General features: G+C 36.4%; 1 protein-coding gene and 1 long non-coding RNA gene across 5 annotated transcripts in view; one reads left to right on the top strand and one right to left on the bottom strand.

Annotated features, from left to right (window-relative positions):
• LOC109458701 (uncharacterized) overlaps nucleotides 1-18,292 on the top strand; it is a 264,722-nt gene that overhangs the window by 238,674 nt on the left and 7,756 nt on the right. The gene's annotated exons all lie outside the window — the stretch shown is intronic.
• The window catches only part of THSD7B (thrombospondin type 1 domain containing 7B), an 802,394-nt gene continuing 785,792 nt past the window's right edge, over nucleotides 1,691-18,292 (bottom strand). For 3 of the 4 annotated variants that reach the window (XM_074335732.1, XM_074335728.1, XM_019752567.2), the window contains 2 exons: nucleotides 16,333-16,420; nucleotides 1,691-2,888 (listed from right to left, as the gene is read on the bottom strand). In XM_074335732.1, coding sequence (XP_074191833.1) covers nucleotides 2,807-2,888; nucleotides 16,333-16,420 — 170 coding nt within the window. In that variant the 3' untranslated portion in view covers nucleotides 1,691-2,806. The remainder of the gene's footprint in view (nucleotides 2,889-16,332; nucleotides 16,421-18,292) is intronic. The other variant, XM_074335740.1, reaches the window with a different exon arrangement.

Raw genomic sequence — 18,292 nt, 5'->3', positions numbered from 1 at the left:
TGAAGAGTGTATCAAGATCTGTGTCCCAAAGTGGGTAGGCTCTAAGTCATCACCTAGATTTAGCCTGATGGGAAGCCAAATCCTCTGGCAGCAGCTTTTAAAGTACCCAATTAGGCGTCTTTCTGGGGAAAACTTAGAGATGGCATTTCTGCCTGCTTCCTCTGCACTGAGTGGTAGCATGATAACCAGTTAGGAACTGCTTATTTGTTTGTTACTATCACGCTGAACCAATGAACATAAGCCTCTCTGTTCACCACAGCCAAGCTATCAAGTGATGTATCTTCTGGGTGTCAGCCACAAAAGTCGGGTTGCAATATATGTGCCCAAGCTTTCTTGGGGATACTGTTGACCTGGCATGGGACAGAGGGAGAGCCAGAGATGGTACCCACCAGCCTACCTGGTCTCTGGTAATGATTTCAGTCAGGACTCTAGCGGTGTGTTTAATTATAAGCCTGACCCTCAGGCCACCACTATGAAGAGAAGCTAATAAGCCTCTTTCATAGAAAAACTGGGTATCTTTCTGTCTGCTGTCTCAGAGCTATGCACAGGGGGGTAGCCACTGTGAGTCCATTTGTGCCCATTAAGTACTGTTTCTCAGTTTGCTATAGCCTAGTGAGTCTTTTGATGTAAGCTCCTTTGGCTTGCAAAGCTAGGGGTTCTTTTTATTTTTATTATTTTTTTTTGGGGGGGTGCATCTTTCAGGTGTAGGTCTTAACATGTTGTGTTGCTAGATATGGGGCTTAAGCACTTTTCTCCTCAGGGAATAGCTGAGGGTTGTGAATTCCCTCCCCATGAGTTACCATGTTAGGGATTGGGTTTATGGTGAGATTGTGTCTAAGCCTCTTTTGCCCATGTCAATGTTTTCTTTCTTTATTTCTCATTTTCATGATGTATAAGAGTAGCTCAACTAGGTTTCGGATTGCTTTCGGTGGGAATGTTTTCATATTTAGCTGTATATTTGGTGTATCTGTGGGAAAAGGTTAGTTCAAATCCTCCTTCTTTGCTATGTTGAACTGGCACCTCATTTTACATTTATTGTCAACCTTAAGAAGAAAATAATTTTATTTTCCTTTTGTGGGTCAAACAACTGAGGGAGAGATAGTGTATAATTCTTGTATAGTAAGTATCACATCGGTGGGAAAGGGCACCGTCAGGTTTTGATCTCCAAAGCAGGACCTCTTGAACTATTACCAAAACTATTAAAGCTTTAGTTAAAGTGAACTAATACAAGGACAACTCTAGGAGTTGTTTCTTCATCCACTCTGTTGACAGAAGCTATTGTCTTTTCACTTACTTCTTGCTTTTAAAATCAGGGTGTCATTGGACAAAAATCAGTTAATAAGTGTTAAATGGTTAACAGAAGTCATAGTATAAACACAAATGTCCTCTATCTTGCTCATTGTATCATATTTCTAACATTCCCATTTTCTGAGTTCTCTCAGGTCATTTATCAGTATTTACATTATTATAGTAGTTTGTTATAATATCAACTGAGCTTTAAATATTCTTTAAAAACTACTCTGTGTAATTGTGGTTGGCTCTATTTCACAGTATACTTGATAGTGTTGAGAATGTGGGATATGATTCTTCTTCTCTGTTGGTGATTTCAGCTGTCAACCTCTAAAACAGAGACACATGGGAAGTGTTATTAAAACTTTTTGTCAAAGCAAGAGCACTTCACAAGTGAATAAATCTAGAACAGCCAACTTCTCAGTCTCTTGAGCACTTTATTTATTATAAATACAAGTCAATACCACAAGATGGCACCTTCTTACTTTCAACATCTACGATTACAAACAATTATCTTTTTTAATGTGTTGTTTCAGATATTATTGAAACCTTATAAAAGCAAAACTTGCTACAAACAGGATCAGCATTTGATGTATATTAAATGAGGTCAGATAATTAAATTCAAAAAAAGAATTTATAAATATTCAGATAAGAAAATTGAAATTACAAAAGCAGAGTTCATCATCATTAAACCAAATTACAACTGTGTGTGATTAATTCTATATCTAGATTGTTCAGTTTTTGTTAAAATGCCATATTAGTAATCAAATAATCTACCTCATTCTCCAATGTAACCACCTGTTTCATTTGTACATCCTAACATTCAGTACATGTTTCATTCACAAACCACCTAGCTTTCATCTAGTCCAGCAATTATGCATACTCCATTTTTTTTTTTTTTTCAATAAATGCAATCCATGAAGTGCCATCATCCCCTGGCTACAAAACAATATTTAAAGGTAAAACCTCAGAGAATTTCTGAAATGGTAACCCATTCTCTCTGTGTTCATGAAAATAGTCAATCCAATTTGAAAGTCTCTGAACTAATGTAAACTCTAGAAAACTCAGTGTTGAAGTATGGGAAGAATAAAGACTTGCACTAATATAGTGCGTAACAATGCAGTGTCAGACTCATCATTTACAGTAAATGCCTTGATTGGACTTTCCTCCGGATTGTCATCATGCTGCTGAAGATAAAGTTTACTCAAGTCTGTGGGAATCCCATCATGTTTTCTTCCTCCCATTTCCAAACAGGAAGAGAAGAGTTTTCGGGTCCCTTGGGAAAATCAAAAAATTAAACACTCACACCCTCAAACAACTTGAAAGCAAAATGGCAGACCAAATAATCCTTGACTCCATGTCCAAATGAAGTTGAGGCATTATACTTTTGCAATATCTGTATTCTGCCTAATATATCACACCATTTGAGATTCCTCAAAAAACTGAGAAGTCTGAGAGCTACAAAAGAGAAAGCGGTTAAGGCAGTTGATGTCTACATTTGGATTTCTTTTTCAGGTTACATGTCTAAGTCTCCATCGTAGGCTAAGGTCAGAGGCTTCTGTTGGGGAGGTGTGCTTTGATGTGGTTTTGGCTTCTTGCTGCAAAGGGAAAAGAATTCCTGAGATAAAGTTCACAAAGCACTGTTTCATCTGCCAAAGACAACTGTGAGGTTTAGAAATTCAAGCAGTTAAATGACAAAAGATTATTTTCTCTGGACCTGTGGCTTTTTCTGAATACTTGTATACTGCCAAGCTATTTTCAGGAGAAGCCATCATGCTTTCAAAATCTTAAAAATGGTTTAGTGGAAACAATGAACTTGGTAGAGGGCACTCTCCTTTCTCGTTCTTGTTTATACATCTGCTGCTCACTAATTCCTACGCCACTGCAACCTTCACATCACAGATGTTTAACATCATAAGCTGCTGGAGCAGCCAGACACGGGAGCCTTACCCTGGTCTTGCTTTAAGTAAACATGCTTCTGCTCTGGCCTGAAACCTGACATTTAACTGCCAAGTCACCAGAGTCTTGTCAGGAAAATCTCACTGATTCTGCACCTTGCAAAGCCATTCTCACTTGATCTATTTTATCTGAGGCCAACAACTTTGCCAGGTCAGGGAGGGCTGCTATTCCTTCTCAGAGAGAGAGAGGCTGAAATTGAGTACTATTGCCAGTTCACACAGTGATGCCCCAGTTCTGGAGCAAAACACTCTGCTGTTTACTCTTTGATTTGTATTATGGGTGAATCTCAATTTCTGTCTATGAATACTTATAGTTTGAATTCAGGCACACATTGCCCCATCATTCCTCTTCAATGTCTTTGCTTTGCCATGACTTCAGAGCCCAGCTAGCAAGGAGGCATCTCCTTCCCTGTCTCTAAATTCCTATACTATTTATTTTACAGTAATATCTATTACTAATTAGATGAACAGTACGTGACAAGCCCTCTGATGGGCATTTTACATAAAAATCTCAATAAATTCCAGAATAACACTGAGAGGGAGGCATTAGAATAATTGCTACTTGACAGACAAGGATGAGAGGTTATTTACCTTCTGTCAAGTCACTGAGTGTGTGGCAGAGCCTGGATCTAAGCAAGTCCAGCACCCAGACCCATGCCTCTAACCTCTTCAGCACATCCTTTCTCTACACAAGTCACTACTTAGGCACTTAGTAGAAACAACTTTGTCTGTTCATGATTATACTCTGAGTGAATTTAAATTAGAAACAAATATTTTAATGTGTACAATTCAGTGACATTAGTACATTCACCATATTGTGTAACCATCACCCCAAAGGGAAGCTGTATCCACTAAGCAGTCTCTCCCCAGTATCTAACCCGCCTCCCCAGCAAATACTTATCAACTTTCTGCGTCTATGGAGTTGTCTGTTGCGGATATTTCACATAAATGGAATCACTATATGTGGAGTTTTGTGTCTGGCTTTTTCACTTGTTGGTTAAATTGTAGAATTTCATATTTATACAAATTTTACCATAATTAAAAAAAATTAGAAAGGTGTTTGATAAAATTAAAATGGTGGTATGGAGAGAATGCCCCAGTTTAAAATGCTCAAGTTCTAACTTAAGGAGAAAAACTTATTTTTTTTTAGGTTTTATATTTGAAGTAAATTATAGAAGCTAAAGAGAAACATTTTTTCAATGATTAAAACAGAAACTTAGAAGAGTCCACAGATCCTATCAGTGCCCCCAGTCGGCACCTGGCATGCAGTGGGTGCTCAATTGATGACTTGTTGAGGCCTGGGCATTGGCTTCAGGCAAACAGCTTCCAATCAGAGAAGTTGAAAGGCAGAAACATGCTTTAGAATCCTCTGCAAAGGGACCCTCAGCCTCCATAATTTCCTGCTTCCCAGGTCATTTTCATTTCTCCAAAGGGTATTTATTGCTTACTTAGCTGCATGACATTCAATTTAACTTTATATTAATATATACGTATATTCCAGTGGCTCTAGTCATATTGCTGGGCTCAGGCTCCAGCATGGAGAATGGACCAAGCTTGAAATAGGGTCTGATTACTCTAATCTGCAGCATTTAAAGGTATTAAGAAAATACACAAATAAGAGTAGAGTGACGGGGAAGCGACAGCTTGTGTATCAACCATGGTGCTGCTGGTGGTGATAGTGGGGGTTATCTTAATGTCAAAAAGGAATACCTGGAGGTTTATCTGAAATGACAATAGAGGTCCCCTCTCCCACCTATCTTTTTGGGGGAGCAGTGGAAGAGAGGGAGGAAGAAATGTAAGTGCTTTCTTCCAAACACGGTTTTTGGCAATTCACTCTTAGTTGGCATTAGGCAAAGAGAAATGGGAGAGCTGAGTTCTGGGGAGTGGAGAGGAGAGATAAGATGGCAGGATCTTTATAAAGAGATAATAATATTCCTGGGAGACAGCTAATATGGGCCAGCCTCTGTGAGCTGGGCCTGGAAAATTGTGCTAAAAATATTATACAGATATTTTTATACCAGTTTCCATGTATGGAATTATGAATATTGTGTCCACCTTCGGGAAAAAAACCCAAAAAACAGAGCTCCTAATATATAAGACTTGGATTTTTATGGGCTGTGGTGTGTGTTGGGGATTATTGTGATCAAACACTCATTTTATCGTATTTCTTCATATAGTATAACCTCTCAATTGACAGATACTAAAATCACAACTATGAATGTGTGAGATCTGAGAACTTTTATAGAGTTTCAAAGATCTCAAATGTTAGCAACCATTGAATAAGGTGGCACTTTGTTGGTTAGCTGTAGCTTTCCAACACTTCTGGGCTAGTAAAAAGAACCCCGAGAGGAGAGCTGAGGGAGGGGGCTGCCCTCTATAAAGCCAGCAACCAGGAGACTTGTATTTTTTTCTCTTTCAATTATAGTTGATATACAATATATTAGTCTCAGGTGTACAACATAGTGATTAGACATTTATGTAACTTGCAGAGTGATCACCCTGATAAATCTAGTACCCATCTGACACCATACAAAAATATTAGAATATTATTGACTATATTCCCTGTGCTGTACTTTATATCCCTGTGACTATTTTTATAACTGCCAGTTTGTACTGCTTAATCCCTTCATCTTTTTCACCTGCCTTCCTAACCTTCCACCTATCTGGCAACCATCAGTTCCTCTGTTTTGTTTGTTTATTTTATCCTTTAGATTCCACACATAAATGAGGTCATTTGGTATTTGTCTTTCTTAGTTTGACTTTTTTTACTTAGCATAATACTCTCTAGGTCCATCCATGTTGTTGTAAATGGTAAGAATGCATTTTTTTCTATGGCCGAGTAATATCACATTATATATATATATATATATTCTTTATCCATTCATCTATTGATGGAGACAGGTTATTTCCATATCTTGCCTATTGTGAATAGCGCTGCAGTGAACACAAGGGAGCATATATCTTTTTGAGTTAGCATTTTGGATTTCTTCAGATAAATACCCAGAAGTGGAATTGCTGGGTTATATGGTAGATGTATTTTTAATTTTTTGAGGAGACTCCATACCATTTTGCATAGCAGCTGCACCAATTTACAGTCCCACCAACAGTGCACAAAAGTTCCCTTTTCTTGAATCCTTCCCAACACCTACTTTGTTGATTTATTGATGATAGCCATTCTGACAGGTGTGGGGGGGTCATAGCTCATTGACATTTAAAAAAAAGATTTCATTCCTTTTTATTGCTGAGTAATATTCCATTATATATATATATATATATATGTCTTCTTTATCCATTCATTATTTCTTTTGTTTTTCTTTTCTTTTTTATTAGTTTCAGATGTACAAAACAATGTAATAGACATTGATACCCCTCACAAAGTGATAACACCCCCTCTCCCAATCTACTACCCCTCTGACATCGTATATAGCTGTTACAATTCCATTGACTCTATTCCCTACGCTGTACTCCACATCCCCTGACCATATATATATATATATATATATATATATATATATATATATATATATATATATATAATATTATAGTTGACATTTTAATTTGCACTTCCCTGATGATTAGTGACATTGAGCATCTTTTCATATGTCTATTGGCCATTTATATACCCTTTTTGTAGAAATATCTATTCAGGTCTCTGACCATCTTTAAATTGGATTGTTTATTTAGCTGTTTGTGTGTCATATATGGCCTTTATTAAGTTGAGGTATTCTCCTTCTATCCTCACTTTGCTGATAATTTTCATCATAAATGGATACTGGATTTTATCAAATGTTTTTTTTTTCCCCTGCATCAATTGATGTAATATTATTTTTTATCCTTCATTTTGTTTATGTGGTATATCATGTTAGTTGATTTGCAGCTGCTGAACCAAATGTGCACCCCAGGAATAAATCCCACTTGATCATGGTGTATGATACTTTTAATGTATTACTGAATTCAGTTTGCTAACATTTTGTTGAGGATTTTTGTATCTATATTCACCAGGGAAAACAGCCTATAATTTTCTTTTTTTTTGTAATGTCTTTTTTGGCGTTTGGTATCTGGTTTGTTTTAGCCTCATAAAAATGAGCTTGAGAATCTTCCCTTCTTTTCAAGTTTTTTGGAATAGTCTGAGAAGGATAGGTATTAATTCTTCTTTGAATTTTTGGTAAAATTCTCCTGTGAAGCCATTTGGTCCCGGACTCTTTTCCCCCCTTAGGAGTTTTTGATTACCGATTTGATTTCAATAGCAGTTATCACTTGTTCAAATTTTGTTTCTTCCTGATTCAGCCTTGGTAGATCATATGTTCCTAGGAATGCATCCATTTGTTCCAGGTTGCCCAATTTGTTTGCCTATAATTATTTATAGTATTTTCTTATAATCATTTGTGTTTCTGTGGTGTGCTTGTTACCACTGCTCTTTCATTTCTGATTTTCTTTATTTGGGCTTTCTCTCTTTTTTATTGATGAGTTTGATTAAAAGTATATGTATATATACACATATACATATACATGTATATGTGTATATATATATTTTTTTTTTCTTTTCTTTTCTTTTTTTTATTCCCCCCCCGCCCCCCCAGAGAAACAGCTCTTGGTTTCATTCATCGTTTATATTGTTTTTTTAAGACTCTATTTCATTTACATCAGCTCTGATCATTATTACTTCTTTTCTTCAATTCATTTTTGGGCTTTGTTTTTCTAGTCCTTTAGGTGTTAGGTTAGATTGTTTCTTTAAGATTTTTCTTGTTTCTTAAGGTAAGCCTGTATTGCTCTAAATTTCCATCTTAGAATGGCTTTGGCTGTGTCCCATAGATTTTTGTGTCCTTGTTTTCATTTTCATTTATCTCAAGGTACCTTTGACTTCCTCCTTAATCTCACTGTTATCCCATTCATTGTTTAGTGGCATGTTACTTAGCCTCCATGTGTTAGTGTGTTTTTCAGTTTTCTTGTAATTGATTTTTAGTTTTATAGCATTGTGATCAGAGAAGAAGACTGATATGATTTCAATCTTCTTAAATTTACTAAGATTTGTTTTGTGGTGGAACATGTAGTCTATCTTGAAAAATGTTCCATGTGCACTTGAAAGTATATTCTGCAGCTCTGTGGTGAAATGTCCTAAAAATATCAATTAAGTACATCTGGTCTAATGTGTGATTTAAGGTCACTGTTTACTTGTTGATTTTCTGTCTGTATGATGTATCCACTCATGTCAATGGAATATTAAATTCCCCTACTATTACTGTCAATTTCTCCCTTTATGTACATCAGTATTTGCTTTATATATTTATGGGCTCCTACATGGGGTGCATAGATGTTTATAAGAGTTTTCTTTTATCTTTTGTTGGATTGATCCCTTTATTATGAAATGTCCTTCTTTGTCTATGGTTATAGGTTTTGCTTTTAAAGTCTATTTTGTCTGACATAAGTATTGCTACCCGCTACCCCAGTTTTTTTTTGTTTTTTTTTAATTTTCATTTGCATGAAATATATTTTTCCATCCCTTTACTTTCAGTCTGTAGGAGATCTCTTGTAGGCAGTCTGTGTATGGGTCTTGTTTTTTATCCACCCTATGTCTTTTGATTAGAGCATTTAGTCCATTTATATTTAAAGTAATTATTGATAGGTATATGGTTATTGCCATTTTATTAGTTGCTTTTTTACATTGTTTTTGTAGTTCTTTTCTGTCCCTTTCTCATTCTTTTGCTCTCTTCTCTTGTATGTTGATGACTTTCTATAGTGTTGTATTTGGACTTCTCTCTCTCTCGCTCTCTCTCTTTCTCTCTCTCTCTCCTTTCTCTCTCAGTATAGAGTATCTTGTGTAGAGTTTGGATTTGTGGTTACCATGTGCTTTGTATACACCAAACTATGTTTGTAACAGTCTATTTTAAGTTGATGGCTACTAAGTTAGAACACATTCTAAAATCATTACAATTTTTACTCATCCTTCCACATTTATGTTTTCATCATTGTGTGTACCCTTAATTTATTATTTTAATTTCACATGATCTTCTTATTTTTGCCTTTTAACCTTTGCCTTTATAAGTGAAAATTGTTTTTCCTATTTTCTTATTCATATTTTTGATCTTTTATTCTTAAAGAAGTCCCTTTAACATTTCTTGCAATACCAGTTTAGTGGTGATGTACTCCTTTAGCTTTCTCTTATCTGGGAAAGTCTTTATCACTCCTTTGATTCTAATTTATAGCTTTTCTGGGTAGGGTAACCTTGTTTGTAAGTCTTTGCCTTTCATCACTTTGAATATTTCATGCCAGTACCTTTGGGCCTGCAAAGTTTCTATTGAGAAATCAGCTGATAATCTTATGGGAGTTCCCTTGTACACAACTGACTGATTTGATCCTATGCTTCATCTAATCTGCTGTTAATTCCCTTTAATGTGTTCCTGATTTCAGTTATTCTTCATTTCTGACTGGTTCTTTTTTATGGTTTCAATCTCTTTGTTAAAGTTCTCACTGAGTTCATTTATTATTCTCCTAAGTTCATTGAGCATCCTTATAACCAGTGTTTTGAATTCTGTATCTGGTAGATTGTTTGTCTCCATTTTGTTTAGTTCATTTTCTGGACTCCTGTCTGGTTCTTTCACTTGGGACATGTTTCTTTGTCTCCTTATTTTGGCTGTCTATGTTTGTTTCTATATATTCGGTAGATCTACTATGTCTCCCAGTGTTGGCAGTGTGGTGTTATATAGTAGGTATCCTGTGGAGCACAGTGGTGCAGTCTTCTTGATCTCCTGAAAAAATGTTCTAGGGTTGTCCCTTGTATGTGTTCTTCTGTTGTAGTTGAGGCTTGATTGTTATTGGCATGTCAGTAGGTGGGATTGACCCTCAAGTCGACTAGCTGTGAGGACTGGCCATGATTACAACAGACAATTTGTTTTGTGGGGGTAACTCCACAGAGCTGTATCCACTTTAGCAGGGCTCTGGTGCCTGCTGAGTCTGCCCTTGGGGTGTGTCATTTGTGGACTTCATTGGGTGGTGCTTTGGTAAGATCTGAAGACAGACACTGTGTGTGCTGGTCCTGGGCCCTCTTGGGATGTGCTCTGGTGTACCAAGGTCAGCCACTGCCTGGGGGTACCTGGTAGGACCTACAAAGTGATCTACAGTAGGTTGCTACCTGTGCTGGGCTAGGAGTTGCCTGAGAGAGGCTATGCTCTGAACCGAGGCAGGCTGTCACTAGTTCGGGGTTTGGGTCTGCTTAGCAAGAGGCACAGGGCATGCTGAGGCCATCTGCTGGTTATCTGGGGTTTGTGGACCTTTCAGAGATTTTAGGAAAGTCCACAGCTTTAGCCAAGCCTGGCAGCTTTTGAAGAAGAACTGCTGAAAGAGGTTCAGGCATGTGAGTTGAGTGGGATGGAGCCTCGGGGAATCACCAGGGTGGGGTGAACTGTGTTAGCCAGATTAATAGACAGCACAGATTCGGTGCCTATATTTGTCTGCCAGGTAGGTTGGGGGAGGGTTCAAGAAAGAAATAATGGCATATGCCAGCACTTCATCCTTGGAGAGCTGGCTGAAGCTAGTCAATCAGTTTCTCCCTGTATGTCCCTGGTGCTTTTCAAGCTGCTGCCCCTGTGCTGGAGCTCAGAGTGAATCAGTTTGTGAGAAAGTGAGTTTGTCCTTGGGCTCCTTATTACCTGCAGTGCCTAGCTCTTTAGCAGCCTGTCATCTCTCTTGGACACAATCTTCGCTGGTTTTCACAGGCAGTTGTTATGGGGATTTTCCTTCCCTGCACTGGTGCCCTGGGCTGTGGAGCTGGGACCGCTTGCTCCTCATGGGGAAGGGGGGACCGCCACAGCTGAGATATCCCTCTTGATTCTTAATCACCAGACCATGGGTGTAGGACTTGCCTGTTCCATGACTCTGCCCCTCCTATGTGGCATCTTCTTTATATCTTTAGTTATAGGGCTTCTGTTCAGCTAGTGTTCAGATGATTCTCAATGATGTTTGTTCTATAATTCAGTTGTAATTTTGATGGGTCTTGGGAGGAGGTGAGCACACAATTTAATCTACTCTGTCATTTTGACCAGAAATCTCCAGGAGACTTGTTTTTAGAGGCCCCTGTTCCCTTTCATTTCTTCCATACTGGTATTAATTTTTCCCTCACATAATAAGTTTTGTCTTTAAGCATATGTCACCTCAATTCTGGTATCAGAATAGGAGTGATCACCTCACAGTAAATGAAGACCCACAAACACCTGGCACATAGACCACCACCAGTCATTCTCTAATCCATCATGCAACCCTGGCTATGAGAGATCATTGCTGACACACATTAAAGTGATCTCTTCCACAATCATTGGTATCTTAGCAAAGGATAAACACGTGAAGCCAGAAAAGCAAGTTCATTATGGACAGACAAGAAAGCTGCTAGCACTTCTTAATATTGTTGAATCTAGCCATAAAAGTTCTCATCACCAGGCCAGTGGAGGTTAAATAGTGTGATGAAAGCCAGAAACTGTCTTTTGTTTGCAGTTACTCCTGAGGGATGACCCTCTGGAAGTAGGGGTGCCATTCCCAAACTTGGGCAGAATAAGAGACCTTTACTGAGTTGTGCTGAGCAAGGCAGAATGGATATCAAAATCTGTAGTAACTTCCAGGCACTATATCTATGCATAGATTAACTAAGAGCTCAACCAGTCATCAGTAATATTTTCAAAATCTACAAACACTGATGGCAGATATACAGAGTAGTATCTGAATGATGTCCTTAAGAAGACTTTTTTATATTTTCTCAAAAGCATTTCCATATTTTATTATAAATTGCTTCCATCTAAAAGTATACACCTAAGATCTGGCATATTATAGCAGTTCTCTTGTCCTAAATCATTTATTTTTGGAGAGAAAATATAAAATCTCCAAAACTGTCTTCCTCTAACTCTTCTGCAAGCTATTTAATAGAAGTAGATGCTGTGATAGTATCTATTTGGATTCTTTACGCAGATCATAGGTAAGGGTAAATGGTACATGTTTTAATATCAATTAGATCTGTTTCTAGGTCTATTGCTTAATTTACTTTGGAAACAAGGAGTCTCTAAAAAATATGAAAGTGGTAGACACTGCATTTAGTCTAAAGAGCTTTTAGAATTACTCAAGGGAAAGAAACTCTGGAGACTGGAAGACCAGTGGAAAGAGCATACACTGTGGGGTTAGATAAACCTGGAGCTTATTTTACCAGGCTGATGATCTCAGATAAGTTATTTTACTTTTCTAAGGATCACTTACTCTCTCTTTAAAATGAGGATAAAAACAACATCTTATTAGATTATTGTGAGGACTGAATAAGGCAATCTGTGTAAAGTACTTTGACATATAAATATCATACTTTTTTTCCTGCCTTTTGTCTCTAAAAATCATGGGCAATACATTACTTGTTTTACTTATCTACTCACTTATTTATATACTTATTCGTTTGTTCAATACATATTTGTTAAACTTGTGCTGAAAAATATATCAAAAAAATAGAGCCATTACACCTATTCCTCTCCCTCCCACAAAGTCCTTGGGGTTGGGTAGAGAAGGAAGATATTTATACAAATAACTAAAAGACCAGTATGGAGTAAGCCATAGGAGAGGAGGCATGGAGAAGTTATTCTAGATTGTTTGATAAGGAAAATGTTGGCACTAGAGTTTTAATGAGAAGAACAGGTGGAATGCCAATAACTAATGGTGATAAATTCATTTTAGATGAATGCAATATAATGCAGAAAATCATGGAAATGGAAGCCTCTTTGCAGAATTAGAATGCACCACCCTAAGTGCCCTAAAATAAGGTTACTTCTCCTAAAAAATTATCCATCAGAAATAGAGTGTAGCCTTTTTTTCAACTCCTGTAACTCCTATAAATCTTTCATATTATGAGGCACTACCTTGTACTTTTCCAATACATTTTTTTAAAATTGGGGATCATACATACACACACACACACACACATATTACAAATAATATGGTCAACTTTTCTAATATATATGCATAGATACTTGGGTCTTGGGATAAAACCTCTGAAACAGCAACACAAAGAGATAGAAAGAAGTGCTGTATCTCAAACAATTGAGATGGAAATAAATAAGGTAAACTTGAAAAACTGAATTTGACTATGGAAAGGAGACTACAGCATGACAGTGACTGATCTGAAAGATACATGTGAACTTTGAATAAACTGTTATTAAATTACAGAAAATGAGTATTTTATAATGCAATAACATAGAATGTTGGAATATTGATATGAATGCATTAACTAAGCACATTAATGAATGCATTAACTAAGCACATTAAATATTAAAGTAGAAAATTTAATACTTTATCAAAATAAAACAAGTTTATTTTGGAAGTGAAATATTTTTTCCTTTGTGTTTTTAATGTTCAATGATAACGTGAAGCCTTAAATATATTTGGGACTGTACAACCTAAACTGTCTAGAGCATAGGAAAATAGGAGAAGATGAAATTGAATTTGTTGTTTGGGCTCAAACTGTAAAGAGGTTAGTTGATTGGCCAGGCAGCTAGAACACAAGTGTCATTTGCTTTCAATGGGAAGCCACTGCTGGTGTCTGAGTGGGAGGGGAGCTGAGCACCTGGCTAAGTTTTAGGGAGACTAATCTGACTGGAGAAGGGAACTTTTGTAGTGATCCAAATATGGAACAATTGTGTTATTTCCAAAGAGGGATTATTAAGACCGGGTATTGAGGATGAAAAAATAGATATGAGAAATAATGTACATAAATATTTATGTAATTTGGTCATGGAAAAGTGAGTGGAAATTTGATTTAAAAAAAAAACAAAAACAACATTAAATTTCTCTAGAAGATTGTTTGTTACCAGAATTCGGTGATGTACCTAATTAATCCCCATAGCCTACAGTCATGCAGAAAAGGCCACAGTAAATATTTATCATTAAAGGAATGGATTAAGGTTAACACAATTTTAAGTTGGAGGGAATGGAGAAATGTAAAAAGGCAAACGTTTTGAGTATTACTAACAGTTAATTTTAGATCTTTGCTATTCGAGGGAAGAGGGAGCCATACAAACTGGAATTGGGGACGTGGCTGATAACAACTAGAACACATCCAAGCTTTTAAAGATTAATAGATTATCCGACACTGTATTTAGTCCCTTGTTTGGAGAGCAGTTTCTCATCTGTCAAAGCTTCATGTCCTTTGCAGCAATTTCAGACTTCCTCCTCTTTTGCTACTATTTTTCTGGTAGTGAGTGCTTCCTGTCACTTTAAATCTCTCATATACCGTGTTTCTCTGAAAATAAGACCTAGCTGGACAATCAACTCAAATGCATCTTTTGGAGCAAAAAATCAATATGAGACCTGGTCTTATTTTACTTTAATATAAAACCGGATAATATAACATAATACCGGGTCTTACATTAATTTTTGCTCCAAAAGACATATTAGAGCTGATTGTCCGGCTAGGTCTTATTTTCAGGGAAACAGGTTAATACGGCTTTGAACTTCACATTTGTTCATTAAAACAGGATCTAGGCAATACTTACAAAACATTAATTCAAATATAAAAAAGCTTGTCATTTGATTATAGGGTGAATGACTAACTGAAGGTGTTACGTTTTATTATAACATTGTAGAAACATAAGTTGGATAGAGATGCAATTTCTATCACTATAGGTGGCACAAAGAATTAAAGTCATATTTTCGTCACTAACTTTCACTGACCAACAGCAAAGATTTAAGAACTGTGTAGCTTTGGAAACAGAAATTGAGGCTGAATTTATTTAGCCTGATTTTGAATCTAGATTAAAACTTGGGTAATTTTTTTCAAGGAATTAGTTTATGAGACTGTCATGCGGGAGACCCTGCTCGCTGCGCCATTTGTCATGCGGGAGACCCTGCTCGCTGCGCCATTTGTCATGCAGGGAGGCCCGTGGGGTCTCTGCTCCCGCTCCCCACACAAGAACGCAGGATATGGTGAGGCCAAAAAGGAACACCCATGGAGCCATAGGTAGGGGAGTCATACCACTATATTCTCTCTGGCGGCACTATACTCTCACTGGAGGCTGGATCCACACTGTCCGCAAACCACCATCCGCACTTGCCAGCCCAGCCGCCATCTTCTTGCTAGCCCCATTCTTTCTCTCTCCTCCTCTCTCCTAGCGTAGCCACAGCAGTTATATTAGTGGCCAATGGCTCACTGGTTACAGCTGACGGCCAACTAGCCACAGCTGATGGCCATGCAATCACAGTTGGCCATTTACTACCTGAGCCAACACCTTTCTATGTGAGGCCGAGAGCCTGGAAACTACTTTCTGGGGCTCTGCCCCCACAGAGACCAATGAATATCTTGATCAATAATATTTTTAAAAATCCTTTGAAAATTCTGCTTAGGAAACTAATAAAATATTCTCAACACACTAGAAAACATCTAAATGTATTTACTTCTGTCTCATCAACTAAAATATATTCCGTACAATACACTAATCATACTTTTTTGAGAGTTATACATTTTCTGAACTGGTCACAAGATTAGATTCTTGGAATTGACAAATTTTGTCTCATAGCTGGTCAATGTAGATAATACTTGGCACTGCTATTTAAAATGTACTAACAGGTTGTTTGAACCAACTGGTCACTTTAACCTAACTGGTCAAAATAGACCAATTTAAGAACTAGAACTACCTAGTATAATAATGGTTCTCAGAATTGGCTGCATATTAGAATTACTCGGGACACTTTTAAACATCCTAGCCACAGGCAAAACTAATTAAATCAGTATCTCAGGCTGGGATCCAAGAATCAGTCCCCTGGAGATGCCAGGAGATACCAATGAAAACAGATGCCAAACTGAAAACTACTGATATAAATCAAAATGCTATAATGGGAAAGTCCTGACTAATGATTTGTCTCTTGCACCTTCTGATGTTATTTGAAAATCAAATGAAAGAATGTCATTTCAAATGAGGACAATAAAGATAATGATGTCCCATTTCAACTATTCAACACTTCTACTGTTGATTATTTGTGGGTTCAAGTATCCTGTTATAGTGGCCAATGATCCTGATATGAATATGCTACCCATAAAAACATGGAATATAAACTGGTAATTAGTACTTACCAAACAAGGTAGGAAGTAAAGACTAGGAAAATCATGATAAGAAAACCACCACCTGAAACGCCATAAACCCAAATTTTCACTCGGCCATCTGTTTAAAATAGAGATAAAATAACAAGCTTAGCATACAAAAGCTTTGTCTCTCATTTAAATGTATTATTTATAAGACTTGCATAAGTCATAAGCATAAGGGGAAATACCCAAATGTGATAGCTATTAAACGTAAAAAAGGTGAAAATGTAAGATAATCGATCAAAATTTTCACAATGCTAAACAAACACTGGCAATCATTAAAATCTAACAACTAGCAGGCTATTTTGAATTAATTTTCATGTGTGTATAATCTTATGCATGTCATACAAAAGTATTGCAAAACATTTTGACCACATAAGTAGAGGAAATAAATTATAATTAAACACTCCTGAGTGCAAAGAAAATTACTATGACCACTTTTTATGGCTTTGCTTCCTGAATGATGCTGGGTGAACCAAACCTGCATGGTCAAGTAAGCTAATCAATTTACCAAATTATTGTATAATATCCACATGTGTGCAAGTGTACATTATTTTGGATTTGCTATCTGCTAGCGTTAAAGAAAAATAGGTAATGGTCTGGTCAGTTTTATGAGTTTTACTATATAACTTAAGTGTATGCATATTTTTTCTATATATGATAGAGATTTGACTTGTTTCTGGAACTGTAATGTTTTTTGCTCTATTATATGTGAGCATACAGTTAACTAAACTTAGAATTGGACTAACAAAGGAACTGTAATCCTTCTCTGAAAGACGTATACAAACAGAAGTTTCATTATAAGCCATGAATGTAATTAACGGCAGGTCCAAAAAACACATATCAGCATCTTATTCTAAAAGCTTCTGTAGGATGAAAAACAATCAAAACCTTTTAAACAACACTTCTTTGGAGTAAAACACAATTTCATTCAATTATATCCTGACCACCTATTATAGTTTTTGCTTACAAGACACTTTCAAGCTTCAGTCAGGTTTTAGAATGAGGTTTCAATGCAGTAATGATATTTTTCTAGGGTCATAAAGCTATTAACAAAGCTTTGATCCTCATCTCTTTGAAACACTAATGATGAAATCTCCTAATCTGAGTTTTTTACATTTGTAATTAAAAAAAAAAAAAAAAAGTCTTCCCTAAGTGAGAATGCTCCTTTAATCTTATTAGCCCTAAACTTAATAGAGTGGAAATCTTGGGAGGATCCAGTACTTTAAAATTCCTGGTGGAGAGGTCCATGATCTTTAAGTATGTTACTTAAAAAAGAAAATAACTCTTTACAGTAACATAATGAATGTAGGGTCAAACTTCAAACTACAAAAAAGATATGCGGTGAAAAATAAGTCTTCCTGCTACCCTCTCCTCTCAGTTCCCTACCTATGAGCTACCAGTTTCCTTGTGAATCATTTCACCGTTTTTTCTGCATAAGCAAGCACGTGGATATGTACACACAAATACATACTTTATTTTTTTTAAAGACACAGTTGGTACATATCATTCCCTTTGATTTGTACTTTTTTTCACTTAACAATATATGTTAGAAATATTTCCATTCTGGTTCATAAAGGTCTATTTCATTCTTTTTAATGTATCCATGATATATATTGCACAATTGTCTCTAGAGATATTTATGTTGTTTCCACTCATTTTCTATATAAAAAGCCATCATGTAATGAATATCATTTACATTAGTATATGTGTGTATATTGTATGATGAATTACTAGGAGAAAAACTTTGTTACAATGTGTGATCTATATTGCCTAGATGCTCTCCTAAAGGTTGCTCCAATTTATACTCTCACGAAAACATAGTGAAAGTTATAAACTCTCTTCCCCAAGTAAATATATAGTATATATGCTTATATACATATATATGAGTACACAATAATGTATATATGAATAATCTATATGTATACACATAGACACATGTGTATATTTA

This window comes from Rhinolophus sinicus, linkage group LG01, assembly GCF_036562045.2.
Source record: "Rhinolophus sinicus isolate RSC01 linkage group LG01, ASM3656204v1, whole genome shotgun sequence".
Taxonomy (NCBI): domain Eukaryota; kingdom Metazoa; phylum Chordata; class Mammalia; order Chiroptera; family Rhinolophidae; genus Rhinolophus; species Rhinolophus sinicus.
This window is presented reverse-complemented; position numbering and strand designations above follow the sequence as displayed.